Source organism: Ambystoma mexicanum, chromosome 4q (genome assembly GCF_040938575.1).
Source record: "Ambystoma mexicanum isolate Mex_15411 chromosome 4q, UKY_AmexF1_1, whole genome shotgun sequence".
Taxonomy (NCBI): domain Eukaryota; kingdom Metazoa; phylum Chordata; class Amphibia; order Caudata; family Ambystomatidae; genus Ambystoma; species Ambystoma mexicanum.
The window spans coordinates 1,118,487,082-1,118,506,720 of record NC_090928.1 but is presented as its reverse complement, the minus strand read 5'-3'; the positions used below and the strand labels follow the sequence as shown (position 1 = coordinate 1,118,506,720).

The window sequence follows — 19,639 nt, the reverse complement described above, 5'->3', positions numbered from 1 at the left end:
TGCAAATAATTTACAAAAAATCCCCCAAAATTAGCTCAGAGACTAACTTCAGGACTGCCAACACTGAAGCGTGCAGTAAAACTATGAAGATGGCCACCAGGGGTGGAGCTTAGAGGACTGTAATTGGATGGGGGCAGTAGGACACAGAACAACGATTGGTTTAGAGGAGAAATACAGTCTTAAAGTGAAACTTTTACCTTTTTACCGAAGATTCCCAGCCCGACGAAGGGGAATATTCATGAGCATGTGAATCCATGCCAGGCAGCATGCTGGAGAAGTCCTGTTATTTTGGACGCACACAGTATATTGCATTATGCCATACTCTACTATGACTTCAACTCAACACATTCTGCAGAGCACCAGCCTTTGCGTTTTACCTCGCTACAATAGGGAATCAAGGAAGTTTAGGGAGTTCGAACTTTCGGTTGACACGTAAAGGAACAGGGCTGCTAGATTGGAAAGTGGTTGAATAGAGGCACCTGTTGAATGAACAAGCTCTCCTTTGCCCCAAAAGTCTAACATACTACCTACACCCAGAATCCATAAAATGGCACTTCTGGGGCCCATTTCATTGCCTTCACTTGCAGGAAAGTGGTGGAAAGTAAATCTGCGACTCAGGATGAGCAATAGTGCGGAAATCCACTTAACCAGGAATCCCTCTTGCCCCAACAGCTACATCATTCTGCCAAGCCACATCAAAGACATGCCGTTAGGCCTGATCAAAAGAGAAAACATATGGTAGAGAAGTTATAGTCCGCATTCCTCCTCTTAATGTCACCAGGATGTAAGATGCCGATAATAACCATCTCTGCTATGTTAATGTGTGTTCCATACTGTGCGAAATCACCATCATAGTATTTCAGGCCAGCTAGGCCTGTTCATGGATTGCCATACTGTATACCCTGGTGATGTGCAACCGGTTTCAACCCATGCATTGCTCCAGTGTTTTGGGCTGCACATTTTCTGCCGAGTTAAGGGATGTGCGTACTGCTCCAGTTGGACATATTTTCTCGCCCCCCCCCAACCTCCACAACGCCCTGTGCATTTCATTATTTTGGTTTTACAGTTACAAAAAGGATAGTTACTAGAGTTTTGGGAGCTATTTAGATGCTGCAATTTGCACTAGAGATCACTGAAAAAACAGGCACGTTTAAAGAATGTTTTTACAGCAAAGCAAACAGAACAAAAAGGAAACGCATACAGATAAATGTATTTTAATTAAGATTAAATATATTATTCCAAGATATTTTTGAAATTGCACTTGTACTGCACTAATCAACTGCCGGAGGCAATAAAAAATAGAAGAAACTGAAAGTTCGGATATCAACACTCGACGGAGAACTCTTGCCATTTCAAGCAACATACTGCTCCTAATAACAAGGAAACCTCTACATGAAGGAGTCATTTAATAATTTGGGACAGATTGCCAAAAGAAAGGATGAAGTAGACCTATATATATATATATAAAAAGTGCCTGCTTTTTTAGGGTTTATTTTACATACAGTATTTCAAAGAAGCGCAATACGGCTAGAAGCCACAGTCTTTACATAATAGTGTGAGATGGCAGTCTTCTGAACGTAAGTTTGATTCAGCACTGCTAACTAGCTTAAAGACAGCCTGGCATGGCAGAGCGGAATACAAATCCACAGATACATCGCAATTTAGAAGACTCGTAAATGACTCCATAGTTTTAGGATGGGAGAACAAAAGTATAGTACGTATGTACATAACAGGTAGAAAACAACGAAACCAGCCCTAGTAAAAGAACTAAAAATGCCCGCCCTGTATTTGATCAATTTACTTGAGAAATATACACACTGCAACCAATCCGTGGTGATTCCACATGGACATTTTATACAGATTGATAAGATTAACAATTAAATTAAACAATTTCAACCTCAACATATACACCACCAGACCAGACCAGATGCAGGCTCAGCTTTACATAACGCTTCCGAAAGACTTTATTCTGAGGGAACAGGCTAGTCACTGCAACAGAATGCATCCATCATGCTGTCGAATGGAATTGGCCAGTTAAACTGCCTAATGTGGGATGGAGCCATGCTTCTTTCCGCCTTTGCAGTGCCCGCTCACCGCAATGGCATCATTAGACCCTTGGCAGCCCGGTCCTCGTTCATCATGCTCACACAGAAAACAGATTTTTCTCAGTGATCACAATAGGTCCACCTATGTTGGTGCGATGTTCAATGCAGAGAATATCTACAACACACCTTCACAGTAAAGAAAAGTTTTCATTTGTTGTTAAACATGCAACAGCAAACGTGAGGGAAGTTACTGCACGACCGGGGCATGCCAGTCAGTAAATAAAATGGACTGGACCTGGATGTGAATGTATTATTAGTGCAATACTAAGAAGCCACGAGCCTTTTCATGAAACGCAGTATTGCGATTTTTTAGATGCACTGTGTGCAGCTTTCAGTTTCAAAAATAGCCAAGACTGAGATTGCAGAGTTTTGAAGAAACGCCAAGTATTACTTGTACAGACAGGCAACGGAAGTCAAAAACTATTCATTTAATTGAACACTAAAAGTATATGTGCGACCGTTGATGAAAAACGAGGCTAAGCAGCTATTGACGGAAACGGACAAAGCAATGAGGTATTACTATTGCAAACACCCATCCTCCTACTAGCCAAGCGTTATACTCTGCATTATAGAAACCGTAACCTGCCCAGAATGTCTGCATAGAGTGCAGCACCCTACACTTCTCAGGACCGTCTTGCTCTTTTTCATTCGAGCATAAAACAACTGCCTCTGTTGTGTTTGCTCTCAAACAGTAGGTTTTTGCTGCGAAAAAGTAGAAAACTACCTGCCTTCAAATCAAGGGCAAAGGACTGGAAACTAGAGGGCCTTTTCAGAGATCGTGAACATGGCTGGCAGAACGTTTGCATTTCCTTTACGTCATTGTTTTCAATGGACCGGGATAAGTACCACTTACCATATATCAGCGATGTACCAGCAGATATACTACATTCTTCAGGACACTAAAGGTCATCGGGAATTTCAATGAAGGGCCATTTAAGGATACTTAAAAAGGACTACTGCCAAATCCACTGGATTTAGCCTGCTTGTGCTAGGGCAAAAAGCAAACTTCTTCAACTCCAATGAAAACTTGCTAATCAGGCACACCACCTTATCGACCAACAGCAGAGTACGAGCCACACACATTGTGTGTTACAGTAAGGCAAACAAATGTGGCTTGTGGGTTTCGTTTTTCACTGGCAGTCTGATTCCACGCAGAGTCAAGGAAATACCAAATGGGGCAAACACTGAAAAGTTCCATTGTGTCTGAAGACTGTTCAGAGCGAGTCTTCAGAACATCCCCTGCACCCACAGTCATCAGTAACTTTATCTCGTGTAGTAGACTCTGTAGTAGACTGTTTTTGATCTCCATAGCGAATAAGAGTTGTCGAATTTCAGAAGATATACGCCCCGGCCAGGATACTGGTGACTGCCAGCATACACTTCTTCATGACAGTCTCGTCTGTACACCGGTACAATCTCATCCAGATGAGGCTTGTTGGCATTCTTTTTGGCTTTCTCTTCATTGTTAGGGTTTTCTACGGAAAAATAAAACAGGCATTGATCACAGAATATATGATAGTTAACGAAATCAAGGAGCAAACAAAATTGGATTGCCAGTTAGACAAACCGCAGAACATTATTTTCACAATGAATAGATATTTAGGCATTGAAATACATTTTGACCTATGCTCCACTGATAAGGCTAAGTAAAGGCTCTGAGAGGCCTTCCAAGATCCATAGAGTCCTAAACCAGGTTGCAGCTATCTCATGGGGCTAATCGCTTTGTCCAATATGGTGGTTTCTCCACTTAACACGCTACTCTGAACATTCCATATAACGTCCCCAAAGGTTGGGTTCAATCATTTGATGCCATCGTTGGGGAACTATTATGGGCTAAAGGATGCCATACAGTGGCACTAGACACCATACATGTGTCATCTGAAAAAAGTGGTCTCCAAGTACCAGATTATGTGTAATATTTTCCAGCCACACAAATGCAATACATAGCACCACAGATGTTCGATGAGCAGAACCCGGAACTCAGACTCATAGCAGTGACTGTACCCCCTCATACTCAAGTAAGCACTTGGTTGAAACACAGAGCTGAGTCGCTCTTACTTGGACAACTTGGGTCTCGAGACCTGGCAACGTAATCTTGCCAAACTTAAAATGGTGTTTCCATACTCACCTAACATTCCACTGGGACAAGATTGGGAGCGGCTATGGGTCTAAATGTAGTTCTTGATGAGAAGCGGCAACCCATGAGGGGCTGGCAGTATGGGGAGACATCTTTCAAAATGGTATAGAAACATTATTTCTAGAATGTAATCAGTACGATGCCCCAAGGGACAGGTTACTCAGCACCAGGTTTGCTTTGATAAGACATTACAGACCTGCTTCCCAAATATATCTGGTATTGAACAATGAAGATCTACTATGACTCTCACGATTAGAAAAGAGGGGCAAGCAGAACTTGACCAAGAACTCCTGGATTCACAGAAGGCCAGAATATCTTTGCATGTTAGTAGTCTCAAGTATTGCAAGGGTCAAATTTACAAAGCATAATATCTGTCACAGAAGACAAATTACTCCAACGAAAGTGGCAAAAATGTGACGCAATGTTAAACAGATCAAGCCAAGTGGGCATCACCTGTATCATCTTAAACACTGATCTGATTAATGTGTCACTATCCCTGTAAAAAAGAATGCAAGCAGAACAAAGCAGTAAAACAAAAATTAGCCTAGTAAGAGCCAGGACAACTTCCCTAGGAGAAAGGGCTGACTAACGAGCTGACTGAAGTCTAATTAGATCTAAAGGTGTAGATTCAACCCAATTGTGAAAATACTTGTGAATTGAATACAATATTGCAGAGCCTATTTTAACCATCAATAAACTGCATGAAACAAACGGTAATACTGTTGCACTTCAATCTGTTACACTTTAATCTGTTATTGATATGAAGCTTTTAGAGAACGTCATTGCTAGGGAAATTAATACTTTTTATGCATAATCCCCTCTCCTAGTGAGACCCCCCCCAGCACTTTTCACTGGACTTCAGGATTTTTTTTTAAAAAAAGGTCCAGAATGAGTTGAGCATTTTTCCACTCATTCGTTCTTATGGGCTCTGTATTTTGGAACTCTGTTCTTTGTGTTTTACCTTTACTATGGAGTGTACTTTGCCCATGAGGAGCTTGTGCTGCAGTGTTGCTGGGAACCCTTTGTGTTCTTCTTTGAGATTCTTTCTTTATCCTTACTGTCTACTGCTCTTAAGGATAGAGAGATACTTTTATACTCTCCTAGAGCTGTATATTCTAAGAGGGTGGCAAGCACCACCGTATGTGGAGTGCCAAGGGGATAATGAGCGCAACCCACCTCTGTCTTTGCTCCTGTTAATTTTTAAGACACAGACAACCTTCTAGTTATGGCTGGTAACAGTGGACATGTTCTACCAACTATTGTCTGTCTCTGCGCGTGCGTCTCTCTGCGCATGTCTGTCTTTCTTGGGAACCCTTGGGTGTCCCCGCCTAGGCTCCAGTGTGTCTGGGGGAGGAGGAGTTTTCCACCCCCTGGCCTTGTCTGCAGAGTGCCTAAATGGGACCAGCTCCCACTGGGGAAGATTGCAGAGGAGCGAGTGCTCGAACTGTATAAAAGGTGAGGCTCCTGGAGTGAAAAGAAAGTCGACCACTGGAAGCTGAAGTAACCGAAGAAGACAACCAGAGATGCCTGCAGGCCCTTTGCAACACCACGAAGTGACAACTGCTGTCCTGTCCTTCTGTCGGACAGAAAACTGGATCTGCTAAGAGGACGACTCCTTCCCTTTGACTGGTGGGAACAACCAGTCCCAGGACGAAGTTTGATTTGAGCCATCTCCCAAGGTCCCGCGAGTTTCCCGAGTTGCTGAACCTGAATGCCAGGAGACCTGCTGTGCCTTTTCAAGTGCAACATCGTGGACAGGCCAAATACGTCCAAATCTTTGCTGAACCCTCAAGGACACTCCAGAGATCCGATCCAACTCAGCAGAATGTGGGACTATAGAAATCGAAGAAGAATGACCGGGAAAATCGTGTCTTTTGTTGGTACTCCAGAAAAGGCCCCAAATCGACAGTGACCAGAGAAGTTGATGAACGCTGTGCCAGATGTCCTCCCTCGAGACTTCTGCTGAGAGATCCTGCCTTTAGCCATCAGACCAAGAAATCCAGAGATCGGGTCCAGAGCTGCAACATCGCGGAGCATCCACCACAAACGTTTTCTTCAACCCTAAGGTACTGTGGGGAAAAAGGTATTGCTTACCTTACTCCAGAAAGTCGCTCCAGAGCATTGAGTGCACGTAGAGGTGTCATGGGCAACCCCTGCTTACCTCTGATTCAAGCCACTGCTTGTGTCCCTTTAACAAGCCCTTTTACAGGGTCTCCAAGGTTGGTTAAGTCTTCTTGTATCTTCTTTCCTAGAGACTAGAAAGTATCCACAGGAACTTTTGACTTCTGCTGCTTTTCAAGACTAAGCCTGTCTAAACTGCGTTTTGGACTTTAAAAGACTTGCTGTGCAGGGAAACTGCCTCTAGAACCAGAGGCTCTGCTAGGGTAACACTAGCCAACTGTTTTCCTTCCCACAAATCACTCTTATCTGTGTATGCTAACTAAATACAATTACCGTATTACTTTGTGGGTGCACGTTATTACGGACAGTATGGTAGACCTGTCAAACTCCTGTAACAATTGTGTGCGTTCAGCAAATACCAACTAAGAGGTGGCCTTTCGAAAAGTATTGTAAAGTATACCTATGTATGTTGGTTTATTGTGCTCAGTATTAACAGTGACTCTTCTGTAAATATAATACATCTATATTTTAATATACATTTAAGTGTGTTTCTTTGATGTGCATTACTAACTAGGTTCAGTGTACTTGCCCACAGCTCACATCTTCCTCTTAAGATAAGCCTGACTGCTCTGCCACTCTACCAAGGTCTTGCAGTAGTACAGACCGATGAGATTTGGGGGATCTACAAACCACTAGGATAGCTTACTAAAGTCTTACCTCCAAGTCGGACTTTAGGAAAACCTCCCCTAACAGTAAGCTTGCCTTTTGAAATGTATGTGGACAAAAATCCAGTGAATTTGAAGTGAATAACAACATTGTTTGGATTTGATTCACTGGTTCTAAGAAATATATGGTACAGTGAAAATAAATTGGGGTGGACTTATCATATTGATCCTGACGAAAATCTAATGACACATTTTTCCCGGTAGGAAAAAAAACCAATGCATGAGAAATAGATGTGGTTAACTATTAAACATTGAGAAATAGCTTTTAGAAACAAAATTAAAACCAATGGGACAAAGTGAGTAGTGCCGTTAGTTCATTTTTGATTCTTTCTTTCTATACTCATTCTATTCCCAGAAATCTGGTAAACATTTCTAACTGCAAAACCTTTTTTTCTACTGTAGCAATGCAAACTATGGGAGGGAACAACAAATGTCCGAAATCACGTCTGCATTCCCTACTGAGATGTAACTTCCACTGCCAATGGACATTCTTCAAACTCTGGAGCATGAGAGATTTTAAAGCTGCAGCAGGATGAGGTGCTTAGAAAAAAGTTATTAGATGCTGAGAGTGTGGAGGGGTTTCTGGGCCTTAATTAGGGTTGACAGATTTAACCACGGAAATATTAGTTGAACCATGCACAATAGGGTACCAGGACTACCCAACCAATGATAAGCAGATGTGGTACTTCATTCCCCAGAATAATATTTCAGTGACAGCAGTGTGGTCTGGTGTATGAACTGAGAACCCCAACCAAGACAGTCTCACCAAGGTGAGGTGCCATCCATGGTACACAACCAAGGCATGAACAGAGACTTCAGCTGTTACTTGGAAAGCCCACCAAATCCACAATTTTGAAGGATTTCTTTCTTCAATGCTAACCGCAAGAAGAAAATCGTGCGGGCAATGACTTGAACTAGAAGATTTCGTTCCATTTAGGGGATGTAATTTCAGTTACAATGATTTTCAAACTTCTTTGTCAATCTGGTTATGAATGATTACAAGGGCTGCACTTTCAAAGTATGATTACAATAATATAAAACAATGGTTGTATGCTCTGTATTAAAGGCTGCAATAAAAAGCACTTTCTGGGTAACAATTATTAATGCTCAACCATTAAAACATCTTTCTTTAAAAACACAAATCCTTGATTTGTGGTTTAAGCGCCTGTGCATTCCTTGTTTTCACCATCATTTCTCAATCCATTTAAACCGAGCATTCACTGTTTTGCACTATTTTATTTGGATGGGCCGTCCACCTTGAATTTATAAAGGTTTTAATAGCTCACTATTGGCTTTGTACTATTAAGAAATTACAATACAGAAATCGGACAACATTGGGAAATAGCTGCCAAAATCGGTTATATCAGAAATGTTTCTATAGTACTAGACCAATGGCAACTAAATGCATACTAGACTTCACTTGGTCATTGTGTAACTAACCTACAACTTTTAACGTGCAAGCCAGTTTATCAAGGTAACAGTTAAAAGCAAACAATATGCTATTTTCTTATGAAACAGGCAACTGGAAAACTATTCAAATGAGTTTGCTCAAAGTTAACCGCTTTTCTTCAAAGCTAAATATTTTGCTATTGTTAGGATAGTTTTCCTAAAGTCCACTTGGGGTAAGACTATTAAACTATCCCTTGGCATACACGTCCCCAACTCTTAGTACAAGTCTGTACGGCCCAAAGGATTTCCACCAGGGACTGATGCTGGCCATTCATCTGGGGCCCGGGATACCTTTGGGCATAATGGGGGTGTGGAACCCGAGGTTATTCTCTCTAAGTTCCTACAGACAGCCAATGATTGGCATTGAGTGGAGCCGGCCCTCTAATTCAACAAGGATCGGGTCACTCACAACATTGGAGTACGCTTGATATCTTGGAATGCTTGTGGGTTGATCAACTTACACAAGTTTCGGCCAACCATCCGGCTACTTGAAGGGCCCAAAATTGAACTGTTGCAGGAAACCATGTCTATGGCACATTTCGATCTGGATGGCTACCAGACTTATACCAGACCAGCCGTTTGTTTTGGTTTGGGACATCGAAGGGGAGGGCTTGCAGTGGCCATCTACCCAAAACTCCAATTGGTGTCTGAAGTCTTTTTTGAATCAGAATGGCTTATTGCTGTTAAAATTACTCATTGGGTCCAGGAATGCGTACCTTGGGGTGAATCTATATTGGAAACCTGCTAGGGTGACTCACTGCTTAGGACAATTACTTGAGGATTGGTACGCAAAGGACAACGGGGCATATATCATTCTAGCTAGGGATTTCAACTCCAATTGTGCAGAGGATGCACTGCTGAACAATTCAAATGGCAGTTCACATCTCCAGTCCCTGAATGTGAAGAGATTTTGAATGAGATTCTTTCCTGAGTGTTAGGGAGAATTCTCAGAAATGTGCTAATTCCCTTCAACCTTAGTGACCCCCAGCTCGTTTTGCTGGACTTTTAATTTCTAACCTAGAGAGAGTGAGAGAGCGTGTGAGAGAGCAAGCGTGAGAGAGCAAGCGAGTGAGAGCAAGCGTGAGAGAGCAAGCGTGAGAGAGCAAGCGAGTGAGAGAGTGTGAGAGAGAGTGAGTGTGAGAGAGAGTGAGTGAGAGTGTGAGAGAGAGTGAGTGAGAGTGTGAGAGAGAGTGTGAGAGAGAGAGTGAGTGAGTGTGAGAGAGTGAGTGTGAGAGAGAGTGAGAGAGAGTGAGAGAGAGTGAGACCTTTTTCCCCACTCCCTCATGTATTTTTCTGTGATTATGTGTTTCTTTTGACTTTGGAGTCTGACAAACTCCATAGGCATCATCTTTACATTATGACACACAGCACCACCAGTGCAGTAAAGTCTTAGATTTCCCAAAGGTTTAAATACCTTCTCTTGGTGAAACTACTGTTTCCAGGAGCAGTGAAGTGAAATTGACTTTACTTACATTTTGTAACTTTCTAGATCCAGCACACACCATGTTACAATAGGGTGCTGGAGTGGGTACTTAGTATCCCCTTGGTCTAGTTTCTCAAGTAACATTTTTATGTTAGCCTTTCTACAATTAATGGCTGGTGGCAGTGGTTTACTTTTTCCTACCACTGTGTGTTTCTACCGCGGGCTGCAACTGCAGCTGCAGTAAAGCACCCATGGGTGCCCATTTTGTCAAAATGGCCTGGTCTTTTTTTGCCATTTCATTTTGGAAAGGTCCTTCTTGAGATTTACTCTGCACTCCAAACCAGGTTTGGTCCCTTTGTTTGTTTTATCTTTGGCGGGATTCACCCGTGAAGTCCGCCTCTGGCACCAGTGTGTCTGACAGGGCAGGAAGAGAGGGAGGTACCCAAAACTCCCTGTGCTTAGTCTCCTTGGTTACAGGAATGCACCCAAGGGTGATTGGCTGGAGGGCTGTCCTCTGAGGCCAGCCACCCTGCTGTGTGATCGACAGCTAGGCTGCGAATGAATGGGAGAAACCTGCATAAAAGGCAAGGCTTTTTGCTTGGAAGGCAGAGTCGACCACTGGATGAAGGAATCCGAAGAAGAACTTGGAAAAAACAACTGCTGCAACTCCTGGACCGATGGTTTGTCTGGTGAAGCCCTGGTGCTGTGCTGAAGCTCCAAATTCCCAAGACTAGAGAAGACCTGCAAAGGACAACTTCTCCCCTTGGGTTGGTGGGACCATTCAACCCCAAGACAAGCTCATCTAGAAATAGTTTCTGATCTGGCTGTACTTCCATTGCTGCTGCAGGAACCGCTTGCCAGGGAGAGGAACACCATAATCGAGTGAGTGTCTTTAAGTCGGACCAGAGCTCCAGGAAGATCCTTCGGACTCCAAGGAAGCAGGACTGACCAAGCCTGAGCCACCTCAACAAAGTGCTGGACCCCAGATGCGAGGAAAGTCCATAGTGTGATCTGAGAACCGCTGTGGTGCTATTTGCAAAAGTCACGAGAAGCTGAAACCGCCAAGTGCCGCTGATCTGAAGTTTGCCCATTGCTGCTGCCAACATTCAATTCGTAGTGCAGAAGTCCCCAGACGTGCTCCCTCTTGTCCCCACGACTGAGGCACAGGAACAACGGGATCTGCAGACCTACACATGAACAGAAGCCAGCTGGAACCACTTTCTTCTAACCAAAGGTACTACAAAACTACAGGGACTTACTTGTCGTGTAGCCTTGGTTGTTCTCAGTTGAGACTTGACTTGGTTGCTTTTGCAGAGTTGCTTTCAACTTTGCCCCTCACAAGCCTCCCAGTTTGTGGCCTTACATTAATTTTGTTTAATACACAAAGGTCTAAACATTGTGCAAGACTTTTGACCTACCTGCAAGAAGTACTTCCGCTCACCTAGACTTTTGGTTAACTAACATTTACTGTCCTGGCTCCCTGAAAGGCTCTTCTTACATTTGACTTTGTGATTTACCTTTCCCCCAGGAAAGGGTTAATTTAGTTTGCATTGGAAGGTTCAAAAAGTGCTTACCTGCTTAAGAATCTTTGTTAACCATTGTTTTATTCCCTCAACTTTCTTTTGACACTATCTTCAGTATTGCTCTAAATGTACCAGTGATGTGTCCACAGTGTCCTGGTTATTTAAGTCACCTCAGAGTGTAGGAAGAATCTGTGTGCCATCCCAAATGGGTATTGCTGATTTAAAGAAACAGTGTGTATTTTGAAGTATATGTTTGTGTTACATATATATTGCTCCCTTCTAAAGAAGGCTTATTCAACTTACTGTTAAATTAATAATTGTTTACTCAAGCAACCTTGAGAGTAAGTGTTTATTTTGATACTTGTCACTGTGAATCTCTGAGATAACCGTACATCTCACATTGACCCCTCTTGAGATAAGGCTGGCTGCTCAGTCACTCTACCAACTTGTGTAGTACATGCTTATACCAAAGGTTGGGTTAACTATTGCCAAGAGGTCAAGGCTGGTGCAGTCTCCCACAGGGTATTGCATATAATCTTGCCTAACACTGAGTGAATGGGGTATGTTCCTACTGGAGGATCTGACCTCTACTGAACTAGCATATACATGGCATAGGGGGAATTCTAGATTGAGGATCGACTATGTTCATGTTACTACCACTCTAGGAGCTAGATGTGGTTCCTGGACCTGTGTGGACCCCAGGTTGGGAGACCATTCTTCTCTTGACACTTGTGTTGGACATTTCTTTTCCACTATTTGAAGTCAGTGTGGATCGGGCTCTATAGCATTTAGACATAGTGTAAATGCTATGGACTACCAATTAGCCAGAAAAAGCTGCGCAGACTCATAAAAATCTGGTCAAATCCCCATCTATGGTGTCATACGAACGAGATTACCGGTGTATGCTGGACAGCCTTGTTGTGGGTAAGGAAGCTACCTTTTGGGTGAACCTCAACTCTATTGGTGGAGAGCGAACTCCTAATATGGATTCTGTCATTTGAGGCCTCCGGGGTGGCGTTTTTTAGGGCTAAATACTCGCCTTCGGTAGATAGGGTTTCATGTGCAAACCCTAACTTGGGATCAATAGAGTGGGGATGAGTGCTTATGGGAGGTGTCTGAAATCATCTGGGATATTGAAAGCCTCAAACCATAGAGGGCCCCTGGCCCAGATGGTATCCCGCCTTTTGTACTTAAGAGCTTTCCTTCCTTATGGGCGACCCAACCAAAACCCCTCTTCGATGCTATGTTTGAGTGGTTCTACGTGATTTCGCCGAAGTATTTTTCAACGTGGGACTTTTCATCGCCACGTTTTCATCGACCAAAACTTTTCTTAAATTTTTGGTATTTATGGGGGTTCCCCCCCAGTCCCCCCCTTAATTAAATAATCATACCCCAACCCCAACAAAACACCCACCCAAAAATACTTTTTTAAAAACGAGTTTTGTCGATGAAAATGTTGGCGATGAAATGTCCCACGTTGAAAAATACTTCGACGAAATGCGTGTATACCGTTTGAGTACCATCTTCTCCCGCCGTCGTGGGTTTAGTCGACCATTAAGCCTGCTGCAACTACTGGAACGTTGGTTTGCCCGGTGGAGCCCTGCTGCAGGTCTGAATTGCCAAGTTCACCTTGACAGAGAAGCCCTTCAAGGACGACTTCTTCCTTTGAGTTGGTAGGCCCAATGAACTCGTAAGCCACCCGGACACCATTCTCGGAGCTGGTTGTATTTTCCTCAGAGTGCTGCAGGAAACCGAATAACCAGGGAGAAGGCAACCAGTTTGTGCGCTTTAAGACAGCTACCGGAATAAAAGATTTGCCAGCTCTGTGATCAGTCACCGTGCAGTGCAGAAGTCCCCCGACGTCCTATCTCTTATCCCCATGACCGAGGCTCAGTGTCAGAAAACGCTCCAGGTCTTGTATCACCCCTGCGGTTCACGTGTCTCATCCTCACCAAAAGCTTCTGTCCCGTTATACCACCATACAGAAGGCGGGCTTGCGGTATCCACGCTCTACGCACGGAACACATTTGCGTCGGGAACTGCGTTCCCGACGCCTCACGTGGAAGTTGCCATGGAGACTACGTCAGTGGACGCAGCATCTTCCACGTGATAGAAAACGTGTTGGGTCACGTGACCATCTTGGTGCCGGTACTTCAAGTACTTAATGATCTGGCGCCCACTTCTCGCTGCTTCTGATCCAATAGTGACAGTGGTTTTTTCTTGCTCGGATTTTGTGGTTTTGTTTGATCTCGGATTACGTTTACTGGATTGCTCTTGGATTATCCTTACCTGTTCTTGTATCTTGACCTCGGATTGTTTATGGATTATTCTTGCCTAGTGATTTGGTTTTGTCGAAATCGGACCTCGAAGCTTGGGAGACCTCTTACCTTCTTTCTTTCCTTCCTTCCTTTTCCCTCTCCAATCCCTTCCCTGTCCTTCCCCAGGGTGCTATAGGCGTCCTCGTGCCGGCGGGTACAGGCTTGGTGCTGGACTAGAGACTTCCTGAGCACCTTTTAGGCGTCCTCGTGCCGGCGGGAATAGGTGGTTGCTGGACTAGTGACTTCTTACACCTTGGATTGTTTGGTCCACCGAACAGAGGGCAGATACCATCACACTGTTCCTACAGGAAAGAAGAAGGACTTTGCCAGGGACGTTCACTTCCAGGGAAACCAGGGTAAGAAACCTACCTTTCCTTACCATTTTTTCTTTCACTCATTCTCTGGTACTGATTGTCTTTTCTCTTCTTCTGGTCTCCAGAGTACCCCAGTATAGAGGACATTCTTGCATGAAACACTTCTGGTTAAACCGTTTTCTGCAGGTTAGTCTGTTGAGATTTTGTTACGTGTTCTCTTGAAAGGGGTGTATTTGATTGTAATCAGTATAATATTCTGCAGTCGTTGGCTGGAACCTGGAACCATCATCTACCGGGAAGTTGCGGGCCGCTCAGCTCTACGATCCCAACGACTCTACACCATCTTCCGATCAATTGGATTCTTAGACTGTCCTTTCGTACTCCTGAGAATCACATTGGTAGGAAGAAATATATTCTTCACGACGGGTCAACGCGGAACCAGGCTCCCGGAATTCTGACACTCAGGAACAGCACGATCTGCAGGAGCAGAAGTCTTCAGCTGCATCTTTTTCTTCAATATAAGGTACTGTGAAAACCAGACAGAGAACTTACCTCTCACTGCAAAGGTTTGTGAAACTTTGGCAACTTGCAGGACTAGTCAGCTTGTGACCCGTCATATAACTCTTTCTTCCGTGGACTACTTCCGAGAACCGTGGCAAAGACTTTTCCGTTTATCTACCAGAACTGTTTTTACCTATACGAGACGTTAACCAATTGACTTTGGCCTACCTATTGCATTGGACCAACTCCTCTGGTGAACGCAAACTGTTTCAAAGTAACTCGTTTTAATTAACTTATGCCTTTTTGCTCCTGCTTCAATTGCTCTGAATGCCATTCTAAGTAGTTTAAATGTTTCAGAACCGGTTAGTGTGAAGTATTGTAGGATATTTGTGTATGATATGGATTGCCTCCTTCTAATGAATGTTTTCTTAATGACTGTGTAATTAAAAATTAATACACTCAAGGTTTCTAGGTAAAACACAAGTGTTTATTTCAATACTTGCAATTGTAGACCTCTGTGTAACCTCATTACAAGCTCACATTCCCTCTTGAGATAAGCCTGGCTGCTCAGCTCGCTACCAAAATCTGTACGGTACAGACTTATACCAAAGGTTGGTTTTGCTTACACCTGTAGTCCTAGTTGTGTGTAGTGGTCCCAGAGGGTACTGCATACAAGCATTGCCTAACACCACCTGCAAGGTATTTTCTATTCTCCTCCTTGATCATCCAATTAGGCATTTAGGACAATTCTCGAAATTTCAGGTTGGGTTTAGAAAATAAAGGGGCAATCCACTTAATGCCACAATATTTGCACATCTTTTGTCGAATGTTCATAATAAAGATGTGGGTGAGGTTTATATGGCATCTCTAGATCTAGCTAGTGCCTTTGATTGTGTGGTAAGATCTCAACTGTGGAATAAACTACTCAGCTGGGGTGTAACCAAAAACTTGGTTCAGCTCTTGCCGCTGCTCCATACAGGCACTACTCTGAGTGTGCGCCTCAAACGGGAGGGCTCACGGTCTACCCATATTTGTACTTGGGTTGGTCTGCATGATTTAGATTTCTGCCTACTAGTTATGGGGGACTATCTTAATAGGGTACAAGGTAAACTGTAGAAACAGGTTTTGGGTCTTTCTATCGCTATCCCAAACTGTATTATGAGGCACAAACTGCCTTATTTCACTCAAGACCTGCTATACCTGGCGTATGTGGGCCTCTTATTCTAAGATCCTTTGTCCACCGCCCAATAGTCTATACATGGATCTGTCTAGTATCACCAAAGAAGCCACAGTTCCCTCGATCAACTCCTTTATTGAAAGAATGAAGGATATCCAGATTCACATTGGTGAAACGAAGAGGAATTAGTACATTAACCGGGATACATTAAGGCTAAATTGTATAGATTAGATTGGGTGAAACAGTTTATGCAATTGGCCTTTATAGTACATAGACAGAATATGCTAAATATGTACAGAAAATTTAATGCATCCTGCAACATCGGCACAGACTTCCATGCAGTAGAGCCCGTTAGGTTTATTACGTTTTCGCCTTAACCAGTTTCGCTCGAAGGAACGTCTTACACTGGAAAGGTCAACAGCCCCTACTTGATAACATCCACTGTAGGTTCTGCGATAGCATGTATGACCAGGAAACGCTTAAGCATTGGGTCACTGTGTGTCCTTACTTTCGGGAAAATAGAGAAACAAAATGTGCCAAGATAATAGGATTTCTCTATTAACCTATTCTGTTTCCGGTTAATGTGGGGTCATAATGTTTCACTCATTTTATCTCTGTATCAATTTTTATTATGTGTTTCTGTTCTTATATAGTGAGATTTTCTTCTGTTTCTTTTTATATAGTGAGAAATTGTTTATTTTCCATTTGCTCTTTTATATTTTTTCTGTATAACTGTTTTTTGTGCAAGGTTGCTCTGGTAACCAAAACCACAAAAAAAAAGAAAAAAAGGGTTTGGTAGAATGGCAGAGCAGCCATGCTTATCCCGGGAGGAGGAAATGAGCTGCAGGTAAGTACACTGAAGCCAGTAAATACAATAGCCCAGAGAAACTCTTACACACTGAAGTTATATACATTTATTATATATACACACACACACACAAGACAGGTAAGTAAATACACTTTTAGACTGACCAATACACAGAAGAATTATTCACAATACTTTTTAAAGGTGACTGCTAAAACTGTAGTTGCTTGCGGGTACAATTGTATTATTGGTACTACCACGCACAGATAAATGGTCATTTTATTAATTTAGCAAAATCACATCAACAAAGTTTGTAGGAAGGAAAAGTATAGGTGTTGACACTAGATGTTTTAGCAACACTTCAAGGCTCCTAACGCTTTGCAAGTACAATCCCAAACTAGCCAAATGTCAGTGTAGGAGTACAACCAAAAGTCTTAGGTAGCAGCAGAAAAGTCAATGTTCCTCAGGATAATTCAGTTACTAGAATCAAAATACCTAGCAAAATAACAGTGTAGGGACCCTGCAAAGGACTCCCCAATAGGACACAAGCTGTCACGCCTAGGTCAGAGGAATGGGTGGACACCCAAACATCTTGTAACACACTCCAGTCACAGTGGAGCAACACTTTGGCTTGAGGTGAGTTCTACTTTAGCCCCACAGTACCTTAGAAGTAAATGCAGCTGGATTCTTTCCTGTGGAGCAGTGACGGACCCAGTCTCCCGACTCCTCGGTCTGGTGACGACGGACACTGAATGGGATGTCACAGTAGCAGTCGCGAGAAAGGACCCTCAGCTTGGATTTCTTTGGTCTGTCTTGCCGGTCTGCGTTTTAGGCTCGTTTTTATCAGCTTCAACAAAAGGACAATTATCGCCAGGTCAATCTTTCCCGGTTCTGCACTCTGGCGAGGGGACTTGGTTGAGTGCCTCTGGAGGTCCAACTGGAGCGCTCCAAAGTTCTGGGCAGATTCGTCGACGCCAAGTCGATGCACTGCAAATGGGTTGGAGGTCTCCTGGAATTTGTGGTTAGCAGCCTTGGAAGGTCACAGCACCTCGGGAGATGGCTATATTTGTTGTTCGTCTTGGGGCTGGTTAGTCCCACCAGCCAAAGGGAAGTAGTCGTCCTCTGCGGAGCTCGTCTGGGTGAGAAAACGGGGTTAGGGCAGCGGTGATCAGTTCATAGTTACAGGAAGGGTCTGCAGGCGTCTCTGATCATCTTCAGCTTTTCTGTTCCAGTGGTCGACTTCCCTTCAACCTCAGGAACCTCACCTTATATTCGGATTTCCCACTCACTGATCTGCAAACTAAGCATTTTACAGAAATGGACAGGTGGCTGTCCAATTAGGACAGCCAGCCCCCCCCCCCCCAGTGGGAACTGGTTCCATTCAGGCACTCTGGTAGACAAAAGAAAAAGGGCTAACAAAGGGCAACCACATGAGAAATGGCAAAAAAATAAATGAACCAGCATGTTGGAACATAGGTTACCGTGTTGTGCACAACCGAGACTGAATACAGTCTGCGGTAACAAATAACACAATGGCTGGTAGAACACGTCCACTGCCTCAATCCATAACTGTAGGGTTGCCTCAGACTAGAAAGTCACAGCAGCAGATCCTCGATCCTAAAGAGCAGTAGATTTTAAGGTTAGTAAAAGAATCCCAAAGGAGAACCCAAAGGGTTCCCAGCAACACTGCACATAGGGTGCTGTGTGCCGCAAAAGTTAAATACAGATGCTGTCAAAGAGATATGGAGGAAGGCAGACTCCATAGAAAAAGGTAAATCACTGAACAGAGTTCACAAAAGTCAGCACAAATAAGAATGAATGAAGGGAAAAAGGCTCCCCCCATTCAGGATAGACAGAAAAAGGTCCAGAAGTCCAGCAAAAAAGTGCTTGGGGTCTAACTCAGAAACTCTTGCACACAATTCATTCTTACCACAGAAAAACATGGTATGGATGTGCCATACAAACAGAAGCGTGAAACCAAATGTATTATTGGAACACTATCAAGCATTATGCCTCTTCAGGCCACTGAAACCACTTGTTAAAACTGAAGTCAAAATTAATCACTGAATTGTTTATATAATATAAACCAATCAGAAAAGATGAAGTGCTCATATTCTCAACAGGGCATGTTGGATCCAATTGTTGCCGGTCGTGTGGTCACTATAAGGATACCATATATTCACAAGTCTACAAGGCCTAGCATTAACAGGGCCAGTAATGCACTTCATTAGCATAAAGGAATCTGTAGAACCATGCTATCGCAACGTCAATGATGCCTGGACATTTTACAGAGGGTCGCAATTAACTATTTTGCAGCTAGATGTACTAGTGGTTTGGCTCATGCATTAAATCTAACAGGATCTGAAGTATTGACGTCTAGCAGTGCATATCATGGTTCAGTTAGAATGGCCAATGTCCTTGACCTAGTTGATTCCCTCTACACTTGATTTTATATTTCCTTTGAGGCACAGCCACCACATATACCCCACTACCGTTAAATCTTTTCCAGCATTCTTTTAAAAAAAAAAAGAAGAGTGCTCTATTCAGTCTGATTAGATCATACCACCTAAACGCTTGTTTAAATGAGGTTTCGGAGCTGCGAAAGCAAATTGACAATCTCTCTGCTCTCAGCAACATGTATGCCCATTCCGAATCAAGACGTCCAGGTTTTGTATTTTAAGCAACACATTGGAGCTACTGACCGTCGCAGGTTTTTCTGCTGCCTTGTGTTGTAATTGCGCATACCGCAATCTTCAGAGCCCCGGAATTCATCATTCAAGAGAGATTATTGTTTTGATAAATTTGTCAGATATGTGCACAACCCTCCCTGACCCGCTATCTTGCCTCAAACGCTTATACCCCTCTCAGTTTGGGTAAAACTTGGGTTTCTGACCAACCTGAGCAAATAGGCTGCAAAAGTAATGCTGTACCCCAACTTTACAACTTAGTCCCAATTCTCCAAGACGTCTCTGGTAATTTGGCTAAAATACAGCAAACAGGGTCTAATGCATCGCAATGCAGAGAATAGCCTACAATTGCAT

General features: G+C 43.3%; 1 protein-coding gene across 2 annotated transcripts in view; it reads right to left on the bottom strand.

Moving 5' to 3' along the window:
- Positions 1-1,198: 1,198 nt before the first annotated feature.
- Positions 1,199-19,639, bottom strand: part of ACBD3 (acyl-CoA binding domain containing 3) — a 421,148-nt gene continuing 402,707 nt past the window's right edge. Inside the window, exon 8 of one of the 2 annotated variants that reach the window (XM_069608687.1) lies at positions 1,199-3,580. In XM_069608687.1, the coding sequence (XP_069464788.1) occupies positions 3,369-3,580 (212 nt within the window). In that variant the 3' untranslated portion in view covers positions 1,199-3,368. The remainder of the gene's footprint in view (positions 3,581-19,639) is intronic. The other variant, XM_069608686.1, reaches the window with a different exon arrangement.